The sequence below is a fragment of the Pelecanus crispus genome, chromosome 3 (assembly GCF_030463565.1).
Source record: "Pelecanus crispus isolate bPelCri1 chromosome 3, bPelCri1.pri, whole genome shotgun sequence".
Classification (NCBI taxonomy): Eukaryota; Metazoa; Chordata; class Aves; order Pelecaniformes; family Pelecanidae; genus Pelecanus; species Pelecanus crispus.
In genome coordinates this window covers 103513765-103531515 of record NC_134645.1, presented here as the reverse complement: position 1 = coordinate 103531515, position 17751 = coordinate 103513765, and the positions used below count along the sequence as shown (strand labels likewise).

General features: G+C 37.4%; 1 protein-coding gene across 2 annotated transcripts in view; it reads right to left on the bottom strand.

Annotated features, from left to right (window-relative positions):
* Positions 1-17751, bottom strand: part of KHDRBS2 (KH RNA binding domain containing, signal transduction associated 2) — a 466021-nt gene that overhangs the window by 18541 nt on the left and 429729 nt on the right. For both annotated transcript variants that reach the window (XM_075707793.1, XM_075707794.1), the window contains one exon: positions 13681-13763. In XM_075707793.1, the coding sequence (XP_075563908.1) occupies positions 13681-13763 (83 nt within the window). The remainder of the gene's footprint in view (positions 1-13680; positions 13764-17751) is intronic.

Below are 17751 nucleotides of genomic sequence, written 5' to 3'. Positions count from 1 at the left end.
AATTAATTATCTAAATATATCCACCCTCCTATTGAAGTGGTGCAAGAAACAAACAGGAAGAACATATCTTTTATATGTTGAACATCCTAAGCATTCTGTACTATTTTGCAATGATTCTAGTAGCCATTTAAATAAAATTACAGGATTATGTAAGGTGAACTGGAGCACTGGCAGCATCAGGGTTAAATCATGTATCTAGTCATATCTACAGAGCTTATGGTTTAGACCTAAGAGATGACTTGAAATGTTCAGAACAGACAGATGACATACCACCCAGATCTGGCAGACAGCCATATGAAAAATCTTGTGTAATACAATTTAAGCAGCAGCATTTTGGCATACTGCCTGCTTTTCTGGGTAGAGGAGGGTGTTGACTAGTGAGTGGAGTTAGAGGAGAAGGCAACCCAGAACTCTCATTTTCTGTCAGCAGATAAGATGCTAATATTTCTTCCTGATACATTTTACAAAACAAAGTGGCTGCATCCAAAGGTCAGCTTTAAAAGGAGTGCATTTGGAACCCAATCCAAAGGCCAATAAGTTATCAACAGCAGTCCTGCTTTCAGTGGTCACTGAGTAGGGCTTTGAGCTATTACCATCAATGTAACATCCAGCAAAATGCAAGACTTGCAAGAGCAGGTAAGAATTCATTGCTGCATTATTGTTGTTGTACGTTTTTATTAGAGAAAAAACACACAATCATACAGACAATAAGGATGTGAGATAAAAATCCTGCACAGTGAACATGCCAACTGAAATACATTATAAACAGAATACAAAGTTAATACACACCATTAAAATAAGAAACAAGCTGTATTACAACTGTAGAATGGAAGTGATTTGTTATATACTGTATATTTGATGTCAGTTAGCACAATACTTAACACATTTCTGAAAACACATAATTCATAGCACAATACATGATTGTGATCTAAATTCTCTAACTTTATTTCCCTGAATAATACACATTTTTCATAGATTTGAGCCAAAATAGTATTTCAGATTCCTTGCCAATTAATATTAGAAAGTGTTTTGAACAATACCTAAGTGAAGAAAATTTATTTCTTAGTATGAAATAGCCGATTTAAACTTACATTTTGAGCCAGACTGCTTATCCATTAGTCTGCTCTATTTTAAACCATTCTGAATATTCACTATAATCTATTACATGCATTTATTTGTAAACATTTCCCTCTGCTTTTTATCAAAATGAACAATGAATGATGTTTATAAAAAAATGAGTGATAGAATATGGCTTTACATACGAAAGGTCTTTTTTTTAATTATTGAACTACAGAGAGATGTAGTTTGTTTGCATTATGCCCAACTGTGGAAGGAAACAATCAGCAAATGCATTCAGCATAAATAAAACTTGTTTATATAATTTTAAAGTTCTTAGACTGTTCCTGGAAAATACGGTGATCATGAGCTCTAGAAACCTCAGGCTCTCTTGGAAGCGCTAATTGGAAACAAGACACCATTATCTGTCATTAGCATTCATTACTTTCAAGCAACATGAAGTGTAATTTACTTAAGTACATGCACCCACCTGAAAGCAGGATGCAATACATATTATAAAGCAGATAAGATTAACTCATTACCAACTTCTCAGCTTTTACTCCTAAGTTTTCAAAGCATTGCGCTATACTTTAACACCAGACTTCTGAAACACAGAGGTCTTGATGTGCCATGACTTAGACTTTAGTAACCTTCTACGTGTACCACTGGTAGAAGACTTGATATACATGGGACTATGAATCTTTCTAGTAGTTTAACTATTTTTATATCTCAAATGGCTTGCAGAGACTCTGTATCTAAACAGCAACCTTAAAAGGCAACAGAGGCTTTTAACCTCTTGATAACTGGGGCTTTTTCAAACTGACATTAGCTAAGCAAAACCAAATTCCAATATGACTGTGTCAACACCCATGGGAAACCACACAGCTTGTTATCCAAAAGGCTGTAGAGAATGGTGCTTAAAGGTGGTTTAAGCAGAGAACTACAAAGAAAAGAGTTAAGATTGAAGCCACAAAACCCCGACTCTTGGGTCAACAAGCCACCTGGGGGAAGGGTGATGTTCACCACTCAGAGATCAATGGCGTTAGGTATAGGAAATCATGACATTAATGAATAGACTGCATTAGCCTTTGACCAATCTCTTCCTGCACCTGCCAGAAGATGCTGGCAAGAGACCCAGTTTAGCAATATTACCATCTGTTTCCCTGGCTGCTCTTACGTCTTCTGTTATAGAAGGCAGCAGAACGTTGCAAGAACTGAAGAACTTGAGTACTTCTTGTTCCCTAATGTTTTGAGGTTTTTTTTTTTTTTTTCTTCCTTTCTTTTTGTTCTTTGCTTTTACTTGCTGAGAGATACATCTAGCTTTTTATTCTCTAACTGTGGAGCACAAAATGTGGTTGCAAACATACAATGGGTCCACTAAAGCCAAAGCTGAAAGGTGCGAGAAAGGGTTCATCTGCTTTAAACACTGCTAACACGTGAATCCATATAGGTGAAGTGTGTTCTGTAGTTTATCCTGAAAGATCCTAAGAAGCTGAAAGCCTTTGATTATGACCTGTTGAGCCAGATTTAACAGATTTTTTTTTTTATGTGAAGATATTATTATTTCTTATTTTTCTTTCTTAATGGTCGCACTTGTTAACTGGGAGTGTATATTCTGGAATATCATAGGAATCTTTTATCAGAAAATGTTTGGGAAAGAGCTAGTCAATTTTGAAAAGAGGCTTTTGATCAACCTTGCAGTTATAGCTCAGCCATTAAATAACAGTCAGGCTTCTTTAGTGAAATACTTGAATTGGTCCAAACTAGAAATTCAGGTGATGCCAGTGAAGTTCCACAGTTCAGGTTCATAACCAAACAGATGAAAAACTTCCACGCTAGCCTTTGAAGAAGTCAAAATAACTTTTGAGAGACTTCCTTCTTTGTGTTGTGGCACTCAACAGTGTGAGAGTGAACCAATATTGTGTTTCAGGATTGGCAGTCTTTGAAGAGGGATTCCCGGCCTTTGTCAGCTTGCAATCAGTATCTATACTTTAGACAGATACAGATAAATGAAACTTTGGCACTCTTTATACCCCGGTCTGGGTTAGCTTCAGTCAACAGATTCTTGAGTCAAGCTAACACCCAGGATAATTCACAAGGATCCCTAGAGGTGGAGTTCAATATTTTAGACAACTCTCATTCTTTTTCACTTCCTCAAATGGATCCTTTGAGGTCTTGGTCTCATATCTCCCACTATCTCCCTCTTTCTCAATATAATTTCTGTTGAGTAATCCTCAGAGTTTACAACTTTAAACATCGACAACTGATACAACCAAATACTCAGCCCCTATGCTAACAGGATCCTGTCTAACGCTACTACAGTTGTTTTATGTAAGACTGCATTTGTAATGCTTCTTCCTCCTACAGGAGGGAGGGAGCCAGCAGGATTTAACACATAGTTGGCAATCAAAGAAAAGCTATTTACACAAAGCAGTGTGCTTCTGTTTAGAAGACAGGTGAGCAAGATTTGCATTCACACGAATTGCAATATATGTAATTTTGATAAAATAATATTTAATAATATTTCATAGTGGAAATATGTGAACAAAAAATAATCCTCCTAGGAATCTGCAACTTACTGGAACATCTCTACTTAACAGAGCATTATATCTATAGGAAAGATGAGAAGTCTTTTGAATAAAGGAACTTCTTGTAGGATTTAGCCATAAATCACAAATTTAGTCCTTTATTGAACAGATCTTTAGAACTAATGGAATAATATGGTGAACATTTTAGTGGATAAAGACTCCCTTTTTCTGAAAGCTTCTTTGATTATATCCAATATTTTTAACAGAGAAGAATGTTTCCATTACAATACTCCCTGGATTTATTTTGTAGCTTGCAACATGCCTGAAGTTAAACTAGATCTCATCTGTTGCCAGCATTTTCCTATGTTTGATTTCATGCTACTGCAAATCTGAATTAAAAAAAAATAAATAAATAAGCCAGTGGAGTTATACAAGCACAGGAGTAGAGAGTCATCATGATTGCAAGATGACTTTGGGTTCTGGACTTTTCGCAAAATCTGAAATAGAAACCAATCTTCCATGTATCCATGTATTTGCTACAACCACAGACACATGGGGATTTCTGTTCAAATATTCTCCATTCCGCTGTACTTTTCTCACAGACACACAATTATGACAGTATTTCAGAATATAATACGAAATGTCTGCAGGCACAGTATTTGCAAAGGGAATGATGCAGAATTGTAGTAATCTTATCCAGTTTTAGAGGAAAAACTTTTCTCTACTTCAGAGTAATGAAATTTGATTCCATTTTGCTCATTGAATCAAATAAATGAGAAGTGGCATTTGAAAACATTTTCTGATGATGAATGCTGTAAGTGGATTGCTGTGAAGATACATAAAATGTCATATTCTAGGCTTCCTGGCTTGATTGATTTCAACAGGTTGGAAATAAAATACAGGGAAATCTTTATTTATGAACAGGTGGATATAAGCACAAAGCCAAAATGAAATATGACAAAGTATAAATACAATGCATACTGGTTAAAAAGTGAGAGTGTGTATAGCAGAGAAAATAATAATGAATATCCCATTTTACAAAGAACCAGTGTAACCACTCTATCTATTGCAGCTTGGTTTATATTTATGTGTCTATATAGTTTACTATATAGTAAAATTTTGATAGTGAGAGAGAAGTGACTAAAGGTCCGATCATACCACCAAAAGATTTAACCATGTGATAATCTACTAAATAAATTAATGATTATTCACAGTCCTGTCTAGCCATCATTTTTAAACTAAGGACAAAATTGTTTCATTTAACTCTGGATAGTTCTCTCCATGAGTCTGCAGGAACTTTTTACAAAGCAAGTAGTCCAAAACAGTGGGACCGACTGATTAAATAAATGTACCTGATCGTTGCTTTAAGCATTTACTAGGCTCATTCTACATTCAAGGAAGATCATTGACTTCTCTCAGTGTTTTCCTTCTGAATGCATCAGAACATATGAATCTGAGAAATGTCTGTTAGCAAAGCTGCTCAGCAACACATTAGTAAAGAGAATATGTGAATGTGACTGTGAGTTTCTCAACAGCAACTCTAAGTCCTTGTCTTAAGACTATTTAGAAATATTTGCTCCCTAGATCTTTGGTATTCAATTAAACAGCCAAAGATCTTATTTTTACCCTGAGCATTTCTGCCATCTTTTGCTTGGAAATCCCTCTAGAGCATTATAGCTGGGGATTCAATTGGAGGGAGGGTAGATATTTGGACACCTCAGGGAACACTGAACTACACTGCAAGTGGAAGGTACAAACACACTAGAGACATTGGCAAGTGATAGGAACTTACTAGAAGTCTGCCAGGCTTCTCCCCCCTCCCCAAATGTCTATCAGCAGGTAAGAAAACCAATAGCTGTCATTTGAAGACTGAATCCAGAAATAGGTATCAGAACTTACATGCTGTACAACAGCCATTTTTTAGTAGCAATGGTTTTCTCAAGTAACTGTTCTAATTAGATTTTGAGAAGTTTTCAAATGAAGTTTTTCTTCAAAAATTTATCAAAAAAGGTTCTGCACAAAATGGAATATAAGAGTAATTTCTGTCATGCAAGTAGAACCTTTTCAGGAATTTTGACTCAAAGATCTTTGAAGAACGCATAACCTTTTCAGTTGTACAACCCTAGCACAGTAACGTGCTGATCAGCTACTTGGATTTCTAGACTTTACACTGATGCTAATGAATTTATGCTGTTACATTCCTTACAAGGACAAAGGTGGCCTCTAAACTGGCTGGCTCCAAGACAACTATTAGATCAGTAAAAGCTATCAGCAATCTGAATGCTGCTGCTATCTGTCCCTTAGATCCACAGCAGAAGGTTTTTCGCAGTTCATTCTTGCAGAATTGTGCCAGACTTATTTACTCTTCTCATTACTACAGATGTCAGCCAGAAGACTGACAAAACAGGTTTTGAGTTGTAATTTGCACTAACTATTGTTGTATCTACCCTGGCACTGTTGTAAGAAGTCTACCTCAATCCTTGAAACTAGAAGTAGCATCTAAGGTAGTTTATGCTTTACATGAGTTGCCCATGATATTAATTTCCTTTGTAGTGGCAAATAAAATTAATATAACTCTTCAGTCTCTTGATACTTTTGTATCTAAGATTTTTTCCCCGCTAACGAATTTGCCCCTTTTCAGCATAAGTAAGGACACAGTCTAAAACAGAAAGTTCATCCAGTGCTGCATTGTACTGTATTATGAGATGTATTATAGTCTTCTGTCCGTGTACATTTGTGTATCTAGATGAAAATGCTACCTGTGAAAAATTAAGAGCTGATATCTTTATTATGAGATCATCTTGAAGGAATGAACTAGAATTATTTACTGTAATTTAGTACAACATGAAAAACATATGAAAGTCAGTATCCTACTCTCTTAAAAATACATTTACTTTTTTAGTGGTTGAAACATCAGATTTACTTTAATTGCTCCTAAAAGGATTTCTATCAGTCATAAAAACTCCACAGCTTCTTTAGTCCAATTAGATTATCCTGTGTTGTTACCTTGAAGTAAACCTAGTCATGCATGAACAAAAAGGGGAAATGGTAACAGAGAATAGAGCTAGAAGGGACCTTAAGATGTCACCTAGATCATTTCATGTACTGATAAGCACACAAATTTATTTACATGATTCTTTACTGAAATTTGTCTAATGTGGTTTTAAAAGCTATGGTGATGGAGATTACCAAGCACTCTGGTCCTGTGTTACTATTCTTCACTCCCTCTTAATGTTAATACTAAATTTCTGTTACTGAAACATAAGGCCATCATTTTTTGCTGAATGCAAAAGGAGCTTGGAGAGAAAAACAGTCCATTGGGTAGGGTCCATGAAAGAACAGGTATGCCCAGCAGAAATATGCACTGCTGTCTTTACAGGCGTACTAGTCTGAAAGTGTTGTTTTACTTGCAACACTGTGAAGAACTCATCTTTGGAAACAGATGTACATACAAAGTCTTGATACCTGGAGGTCAAGCAAGGGTAACCAGGATGAACTGGAGTTCAGGAAAATACACACTGCTGATGTAAATAATTCCTGGAGATTCAACTGGATAAAATATTCTTTGCTTTACTTCCTAAATTATTGTGCAGCATGTCTCTGCACTGAAGTGCAGTACCATAAGCCACATAAGTGACATGGCCTGAACTGTTGTCCATATTATATTCCTGCATATCAGATCAGAAATAAGTAAGTGATCCCTAAATCCCCTGTACTAGCAGCCCACAGTGCAGAAAAAAGAGCTGTAAACACAAGTTGTGTAGTAGATAGCATGAACTTAACAATAGAAACAAAATAACCAGGAAAACAAAGTTTCTTTTCAAAGACAATAACTTGTAATATATTCAATCTCAATGGTTGAATATGCTCTTGAAATTTTCAGTGCATCTGAGTCATTACAAGAACGTGAATCAGAATTGCAGAGCCTATTACTGGTTGAATTCATAGGTATTGCTATGAACATATAGTTACTGGGATACTACTACATTGATATGGTCATAGCAACTATCTGTCATATCAGGAAAGCAGACATAGGCAGCACGTATGCCCTGAAACTTGTTTTTCTTATTATATTTGTGTTACTAGCATTGAGAAACAGGAGCCCGATGGGACTTTACACATGACAGCACAGCTATAGGTATGAACCACAGATAACTATATCTTTTGAAGTAAATGTAACTCAGTTAGATGAAAGCTATTCCAGTCAGTTTGAAATTCTCTGATATTGCACCTTTCCTTTCTCTCCTCTTCAGTCCTCTAAGACAATTTCATTTTGGTAGTTATCTAACACAACGTGTGTAAGTCTTCAGATAATGAAGAATTATTTCAGATATATTAATGCCATCTTTCTTTATGTTAAAATTTAGATTCTGTATTACCATTAACTTCTTAGAGAGGCAGTTCAGAGGTGACATGACCTATAACATGCATTTCTGCATCAGAAACAGAAGTTTGGTTGTTTGCTTAGCAGATGCAGGATGGGTTTGCATTGTGCGTTAGACGAGACTAAAAAGAAGTCATTGTCCCAAAATTATCTGCATATCAGTATGGAATGTGCATCCAGAGGACTGTTGCCTATAGCATTACATAAAATATTTGCAAGACTAACAGTAAATATTTTGCCAAGAATTGCTTCAAGGCCCTAAAATTGGGTTACTGTCATTAGTGAGGCTGGGTCCAGGCAGGCAAGAGAAATGCCCTTTACCTAAGTGATCTTGCAGTCACAGCATAATGAAGATATGTCATAAGAAGGCCTGTGTCACTGTGGGATGGCATCTGTATCAGTAATGTTTTGCACTATTTCCATCTATCTTTATCACTGAATTATTTATTATTCTTGTCAGTATGTTACAAGTTTTCTGATATTTGCAAGTCTATTTCCAGCCTAGGATGGGAGTCAGTCAGAGACTCTTCTTTCTTTAGTAAGCACCCACTCAGCAACTCATTTTTCAGATGAACTACGTTTTTAACAAAAGCCAGACAGAACAAGACAACCAACCAGCCCTGGAAGCCATGACCAATATACCAACTACCTGTTCTCAAAAAACAGAACTGATTGATGTGTGAGTGTTCATGCCAGGCACTGTGGAACAGGGAAATTATATCAAACCCAAATTTTAAGCTTCAACGGACAATCATTGATTTCCTTTGCTTCCCCCTGTCAGGCACCATTGTTTACACTACATATGGTTGGACAATTGTGCACAAGTAGATTAAACAGAACATGCCCTTCCTGGTTCGTCCCATGACCAGCCAGTCAGTCCCAGATTTCCTTAGTATCTCTTTTGGCTGTGAGACATGGTACCTTTGAAATGAAACTGCTGGTGCTGGCAGAGACACAAAGGTCAATGGAGATGACTATAGATGTGGTAGCAGAGCTGAAGATGGCTCTGCTGGCCATCACGGTTCTCAGCTGGTTCATCAGCAGCTGATCCACAAAATTATTCTGTTGGTCTTGGCTGAGGAGTTTGGCCACACTTTGCATGTGATACAGTCTGATCCCCTACCAACCTTTGAGTAACCAGAGGTAGATCTTGTAGATCCTCTCACAAAACTTTTCCTCCTTTTCTCCTGGTGATCTAGTGTTCTCAGCCCATGAATCCTGGACATTGGTGGTAGTTCAAGAGACTTAAAATTTCCTGTTAAGAAAATCAAAAAGTGTATTATATTTTGAAAACTAATAGGAATCTCCTACACCTTCTGTGTTACAGCTGAGTTAGAAATTGATACTTCTATCATTTTGGAGTTTTGTTTTATGAACTTGCTTGTCGCTCTGTAAAAATCATATTTATTTCTTTAAATCAATATCTGACTGGGAATGGAAAGGAAGAATGGTTGCCACCACATGTTCCAACATGGTTTGAAGGTAAGAAGCCATTGAGAATATCAGTGTGCTTGAGCTGCTAAGAATCACCAAAAAGTGGACCAGCAGCATACCTCTACAGGCCTGCACAGGACCGACATCTACCTTAGCAATGGAAATTGGGCAGCATCTGATAGAATGGCTCACAGGTGAGGGTTGAGTCTAGCTAAACACTGCACAGTGGTAGTTTGTTTAATGCCAAAATTCTGTTAGACAACCAGAATATACTTCTTAACTAGTTTTTAAGTACCAAGTATAAGGGGAGTGGAAAACTGGTTGCTGAGACGAGATGCTGCTGCTTAAGAACATCAGGGTAATTCTTTCCCTTAACTCCCTTCTGTGCCTCACCACTGACACATGTGAACAGGCAATGGAGAGAAGCAGGGATGGCAATCATATTCAGAAAGGGATTTTGACTTCTGAATAGCATGTCTAGGATTTATATTTTTAACCAAAGTTGTCAGACTAGAGGTTCAGGAGGTAAATCCAGCTGGCAGAAAGGGTTTGAGTGTTCTCTGCCCGACTTCCAAGTGCCTAGGGAGTAGTATATAAACTTAACAACTACTGAATATCTCTTGGTGTGTCTGGACAGGCAGATGTACTTATCACTGAAAGTCATCTTCACACTGTATGGAGGGGACAGGAGGAGAGAGGAAAAAGAGGTTTCATTGAGAAATTCGAAGTGTAGTGCAACATTGCCCATGGGAAGTATGCCAGATCTGAGGTTTTCTCCTGCCCACTGAAATGGTGGTTTCCTTGTTCTTTTTGGCAGCAAACAAAGCTTTCATTCTAATTACCTTAAAAACTGTATTTTGACATCAGTATGAACAAATTTCTACAATGAGCAGGGTTTCTAAATATCCTTGCTAAACTTGTAGTCTTTCATGGAGTCTTCTAAATAATGGTTATAGGCACAGTTGGGAAGGGCAGCCAGCTGTTCATTTAAATCTTTGTCCTGAGGTTCTGCCCTGTGTTCTGGGTTGTCATTATGGGACAGGAAGACAAGGAGGAAAAAAGGTGGCTTTAGAAATACAGCTTCTGTTAGTTAAAGCAAGACATACCTCATGCAATGCAGACTGTATTTGTCATAGCCCATAATTCTCTACTTCCTAAAATAAGTCTCCCCAGACATAATAAGGTACAGGTGGCACTTACCATAGTGAGGGTCCTGCTGTTCTCTTTCTTCAAGTTGCTTATTGTCTCCATTTCAAAGTGCTCTTGAGGTGCCTCTTAGCTCATCCAGCCACACAGGCTTATTGTGGGTTTCATTCCAGTCTGATCCCAAGGCTCTGTCACGGTCTCTTCCGCAAGTGACCCCATCCCCCTATTTTCAGCCTAAAAATCAGACTGCTGTCATGAAGGACAGAGCTCTCTGTCTGGAAAGGTGGCAGTGGTAGAGTTCATTAGAGAAGGGCCTACACAAAATGTATTGCTGGGCCTGTAACACTGTCCCTGACCTTTAGTACAAATCTTCAGATAACTGTGCACAAAAGTACAGCATTTATCTCTGCTTGCACCTGGATTGTCTTGGGGCTTGGTACCTTTGGTGGTCCTTCTATTGAATCATAATCCTCTGTTGTAGCACAGTGGTGTATGTTAATAGCGTGCTCATTTTCTCTGCTGTTGGCAGAGCCTAATTTATAAAATAGTCTAAAGCAGACCTCTTGGGCAATGAAGGATTAAGGGTCCCCAGAAGGAATATATATGGGCAGAAAGCCTCTGGTGAGCATATGGGAAGTAGATATAAGGTCTGGAAGACACAGGTATAGGTAACAGGGGTGGTGGTGGCAGCCTGCCCAAATACTGTCTTCACTCTGTGGATTGGGCGAGTAGGGGAACAAGGCATGACTTACTATGTGCTCTGCTCTAAAGCACACTGTATTCAGCTTGCATTCAGACCATCCACCCCATCTCGTCTGTCCGTGCCTCCTGCCCCAACACATTCTTCTACTTGAAGCAATCAAGAGAGTAAGGCTCGGTGAACATGCATGGTGAGACAGACAGTCAGACAAGAGTTTGTACCTTCTCTAAGAATTTCCATCTTGATTCCTTAATGAGCCATAAAAACTGAGTGGAAACCCTACCCTTAACATGAACAGAAATCTTGGTGCTCTGCATTAAGCCACTAGCTACAATTTTTTCTTGTCTCATGCTTTAGAATTTCAGTCAGTCCCTGCAGAAGGCAGTAATGATATTTTTCTCATTGAACACAGACATTTTCTACAAATTTTTGTTATTTTTTTTCCTGTCAATCACACACTGGGTGAGATGAATAAGTACTTTGAAGTAGTACTACCTATCTTCTTTGTTAGGTGTGCACATGTCTTGCTCATGTAATTGGAGTATACTAATAACCAAGATCTGAGATTGGGAGAAAACATTTTGATATATACATCTAACTAAATATTTTGGTCATACTGTTTCATTGTATTGTATTATTTTGGCTCAGTAGGGAGGCATTTCTGTGAAGCTAAATGGCCAATAAGGTACAGAAATCCAAATTGTATATCTAATGGTCCATTTGTTCTTTAAATCTTTGAAATGAGAAGTGTGTTGTTCCAAAAGTGCTGTCTTTGAAATCAATACACTACTTGCGGTATTCAGCGCTGTTCAATGTGGATAAGTATGATTGCATGTCCTGCCTTATATTACAAAAGGAAATGTTTTAGTTGCAGATCTTAAATAGATTAGGTATCCTGGAGGTAGCTCACGTTGGTAGAAAACGTATCTGACAACTAAACTTAATAGCTGTTTAATTGACAAAATTATGTGAATCTTTATAAGTTTTCTTTCTTGAGTCAAATTATCACTGACAGTTCTAGCTGGATTATAATACACTCCTCATAAACTTGATATATTTGTCATTTAGTTGCCTGGGACATCAACTTGCAAAGAAATTACAGGTTAATTCAGATGATATAAAGCAATGTCATAGCAGAGAGACTTCCAACTAATTATTATTTTTACACCGGAGGCAATATCTCCTGTGACAATTCACTATTGTAGCAAAAGATGGGCTGAATTCTTTTCAAAAAAATTGGAGTACATTTGACAACAAGAACATCTACCTACACAATGACATGATGGGTGCAGCTAGTAATGTATAATTACTTAAAAGTGTTGTTAAAGTATACTTGATGGGGTTCACATTTAGGTTTGACAAATCCTTTTAAATATACTTCACTGGTTATAAAAATACTTACAAAGTATTTTTTATCAGCTCAAGTGCCACTCACTACAGCAGTTCTGGAGCTGAACGTAATTCTGACAGGCATTTTCATCAGCAAAGCATTCAACATAAAAGAAGGTTAAACTAAAAGCAAGTTTAAAGTCCTCTGGTCTTTTGAGTGCAGAACTCTGTATGTATACATTGCTTTCTTGCTCAGTGAGAATCACACTAACTCAGTGAAAATATGTGTCTTTTCTTGTTAAAATTTCATTTGCCTTTGCACAATCTTACATGTACTTACACGCAACCCATAAGAACATTTTCTGAATAATTGGCTGAAGCACCCTTTTATCCTTCAGCTTAACTGTGAAAAAGATGACATTCCGTATTTAATAAACATGGACCAACTGTCGAATTAATATACGAGTGCGTGTGGTGTATGAGTACATAACAAGTGATCATTTTGTTGCCTCATTTTAGTGACACAAATCATAGAAGATGTGAATATAATTTTCCCCATTATCACACACAGTAAGTACATAAAATAAATTTCCAAACTTGGTTGCTTTTATCAATTCTGAGAGTTGCTGAGAAAGTAACTGGCTGAAAGCAGATAGTTTCAGCCTTACTTCAGGCATGCCATTCCATTCTATAGTTTACCTTGATGGTGGATGAACCATCATTTTTTTTATTATTATTTCTTCCCGTTTTTTCCCAAAACATTGGAAAAGCCATAAATATGAGATACCCTTGACAACTTTGACTAGTAAAGGAAAAAAAAAATGCTTAAACAAGTTGAGAATGACATCAGATAGGAAAATGGTGTAATCACTTGCTTTTTTTTAAAAAATGCACTTCACTTGCACCAATTTTAAAAGTATAGCTGATTGCATTTTTGCTTCATCTAAAGAATTCTGTATATAAACTCTGACTGCCGTTATTACTTTTTGACAGCTTTTTTTGTGGTAGAACTTTATGTGGAAAATAAAACAGGAAATCTACATGAAAAGCTAAAAGAAAAAAAGTGTTCTTTGAAAAATTAATGTAAAAGTACAAATGTTTACCTTTGTGTTTGGGTGGCATAACTGTTTTCGTATGCCTCATAGCTTGGATCATCATATTCACCCCCATATCCATCATCGTATCCCTAAGGGAAAAATAGAACACCACAGCTTAGAAGAGTGATAAATCGAAGCATATTATCAAGCTGTAAAAGTAACTTGCATCAACATATGCATGCTATGGTTGCCCAGTATTATGTAAAACACGCAGATTACTGATGAGAATTGTGAATTGTGAAGAACAACCTGTAGGTTGCAAGGGTAAAGAAATCAGTTACTCATTTAAGAACTCAGCTTATTCATTGATAAACTGTGGTGTATTGTCCAAACCACAGTGCTTCAGTGGGATCTATGTAGAATACTCATGAATGATAATGAAAACAATAATTTCCTAGCAATTTGTTATATAAATGGTTCCATAAATACCTATAGGTGAAATGAACAAATGGCAGGAAAAATATATTGACTGTACAACATTATTAAGAATGTTATTAAGATCATAATATTCAGTCTATTTAAAAAAGCCCAAAACCAAACAACCTATGAGAAACAATATTTGTGCATGTTTGTGAAGGAAGTAATGGGTTATGATTTATATAAATGACTTATAGTAAGCACGTTTTCCTTCATTGAGCATCCCACTCTTTTTAAAGGCATGCTTTTCCGTGACAAGTTAATGAACACTTTAACACAGGTTCCTCCCATCTAACTGAAGGGCTCAGACAAATCTCAGTCTGCCTAAGCTAGGAAGACACAAGTGACTTCTGAAGGTGGTTCAGCTCATCTAATGCCTGATCTTCTACTGAGGGAGCCATGGGCTGCCTCTAAACCAAAGAGTGCTCAGGAACCAGACATTAAATAAATAAAGAGATAATCCAGGGGATGACTTTTGATATGTTCTTTTCATACGACAGGACAACAGAATAGGCAAGAAATGCTGTATGGAAGCACTTTTTTTTTCTCTATGAATTTTGTGAGCCAATATTTTTAGTTAAATAGAAACAAAACACTTCATAGTGACAAGAAAATTTTCCTGTTATAGGAAGTGCTACAGGACATAGGGACCTTAAAAATCTTTAACTCAATGTTAATTACAGGAGAAGGCAATTTTTTCCCCCCCCACAAGCTATGCAAAGTTTAGTTAGCTTGGGGTAGAAGGGACAGCATGAGGCAGCTCCAAAATAACAGCAGTCCAATAAATAATCACTCTGGTACACTATCATAACCACATAAAGTACAGTGTTAGTTTGGTACTTCATTATTTCTGCTAATTAAACTCCATAATGGTATTGAACTTGAACTTCACTGGTACCCCTAATTTAAAGAAAACATTCAAAGGAGGAAGCATTCAGTTATGTCTCCTTAGCTCAAGCACATTACATTTGCCTGTCCTTCTGGTCTTCTACCCAGCAGTGAGGGTGAGCATGGATGCCAGGTGGAAGACTTCACCCCTGGGGTGCTGTGTGGCCTGAAGGAAGGACAGGACTTCGGATGGCGGCTCCACTTCTCAGGCACCCACGTCATCTTGCAGTAAGGGAAAGCTTTTCTGGGCAGGAGGGAGAGTCCCACTTGAGAGTAGGGAATGGCGTCTCCCAGAATCAGAAGTCCACACAAACCTCATCATCTTCCATTTCAGGTGGAAGCGCACCAGTTTGACTTGCCTTCATTAGTATAAACTCATATCAAACAGTACAGTTAAACTCATACCCCTTCAGACTACAGTGATATATTTAACATTATATAGCTAAATACACAATCTTGCTTCTGGGGACAGGATGAGAGAAGCAATGAACCACCGGAGACAGATGTTAGTCACATCGATTAGTATACTACTGGGCGGGACCCTGCTACTGTGAAGCTAAGGGTGATGCAAGTTCCTGTATAAAGTTGGATAGCTAGAGGAAAGACATTTCAGCATGCTTACCCACCATATGAGAGAACAGGAAAGGCAACAATTACAAATTAGCGCTCTCAGTTTCTAGACGCCTGAGGTGGATCCACATTCAGCACCAGCAGGGCAGAGAACACTTGTTAATATTTGACACTTCTGTGGGTTCATGTTACAGATTTTAAAAGCCTCCCTAAAGGCTCAGAGCAGGTCAATACAGTGCAAATGGTTCAAGTGGAATGGTTGGAAAAGAGAGACAAGAGTAAAAAAGCACAATATAACCTTAATAACGAAAAAGTATTTTCTGGATAATGTTCTCTTATTTGTGTCAATCTGTATGAGAATTATCTTCTAATCCTACAGGTGAACTATTTATGTAAGGTACATACTGGCATTTTTTCAAAGTTTAATACGGTGTATTGTACCCAGACACCCTTGTCCCAAACAAGCCTTTAGGCATCTAGAATTGAGATCCAAAATAGCTCCTTTCACATCCTTGAAGTGCCTCAAACTCACTGAGCATTTTTTCTTCTCTTTAACCTTCAGCTCCCCAGAGCCTACAACTTTAATGTTTGAAAGTGTTTCTTGAATGCACATTTTGAGAGGTGAAACACCCATCTCCCATGTAGACCCTGTTATGATCCAGAAGCTATAAGTTTGAGGATGTTCAAATTCACACATTCTGCACTCTGTGTGTGATGAGGATGGTGCTCCCAAGAGCAGTTCTGTATAAATCCAGAGACCGGAACCCAGGATGCCCTCTCCAAATGCAGTGCAATCTTTTACTCAGCAATAGAGTCGGACTCCTTCATGCACTCTCTAGTTCTATTAGTCCTTGTACTAAAAACAAACCAACCAACCAACCATATTAAATTGATAAATGTTCTATATATGTATGCTGATAGGAACAGACCTGTCCTCTTAGAAAATCTAAGTGCTGCATCCTCACCTCATGATTACCCATGCTTTGTATATGTGTTTTGAATATGACATTTTTTCTTCTATAATTTCTACAATTCCATTAATTTCACGAGAAATCTTCACATATATGTGTATAACACTTAGACCTTCCATCCTGTGTGTAAGTTCTAACATCTTTTAATTGAGGTCTGTGCTTTTCAAGCAGGAATATCTCAGATAAAGCGACTCTGGGCCTGATCCTGATCAACGTCCACCACTGGAGAATCTGTCTCTACGCTCATCAGAGTATTAGAAAATTTGTATGAAAAGTTGATAGGGTCAAGCCACCCAGTTTCAGTGAAGAGGAAGAAAGTGCTTCCCTGAATCTTCAGAGTTCTTTGAAGAGGTTATTGAGGGCACAGATAAGCAGGATCTGAGGGAAACAGGTTCCTTTGAACTCCAAAATATACTAATGGGGTTTGATTCTCAAGGCTATCCTAGGGATTGGGGTTGTTTGCCTGGGAAGGTGGGAAGACTCTTTTCCTGTGTGAAGAGTCTTTTTCCCCGTGGTAGCTGCCACCACCATTCAGAAGAAAAAGCTTACGGGGATGAACTGAAAAAAATATGAAACAGAGGAACCATTAGAAATATTCAAAGCCAAACTGATAACCATTTCTAGCCTAGGTTTTTATGCCAGGGTATCTTTATCGCAGGTATTTCTTAATAAAACATCTTTCCAAAACATAAGAAAAAGACCTCTTTACTTTGTGTCAGGGAAAAGGAAAGTGAGTCTTTTCAACGACTAAGATTTGTTCTGGCCTTACAGTGATACATCCTGAACCAGAGATAAAGGAATGGAAATACACATCTGGAGCTGCAGTAGGGCTAACTGTTTATAAACAACTATGGATGATTTTGAGGAGTTTTAGTATAGTTTCCAGTTAAAAAATAATAACCAAAAAAAAAGAAAAGAAAAATTAAGGAAAACTTTAAAATACTGTTCAATTAAAAAAAAAGACTACTTTGAAAATGAGCATATTTAAGTATTTACCAGTCTTTCCCCACAAAGTGAAGATAGGAAAAACTCTTAGAAGAATCTCAGAATAGCACATGAAATTAACATTGAGAATACTCACTTCAGGAGCAAATATGCACTACTCTACCACTTATAAAGAAAATTATAGTCAGGGGAAAAAGGGTTGTAGAAATAAAAAGGGACATAATTGGAAAAAAGGCTTATATTTTACTACCTGAGAAAAAGTTAAGTATCAATTTGATTCAACACC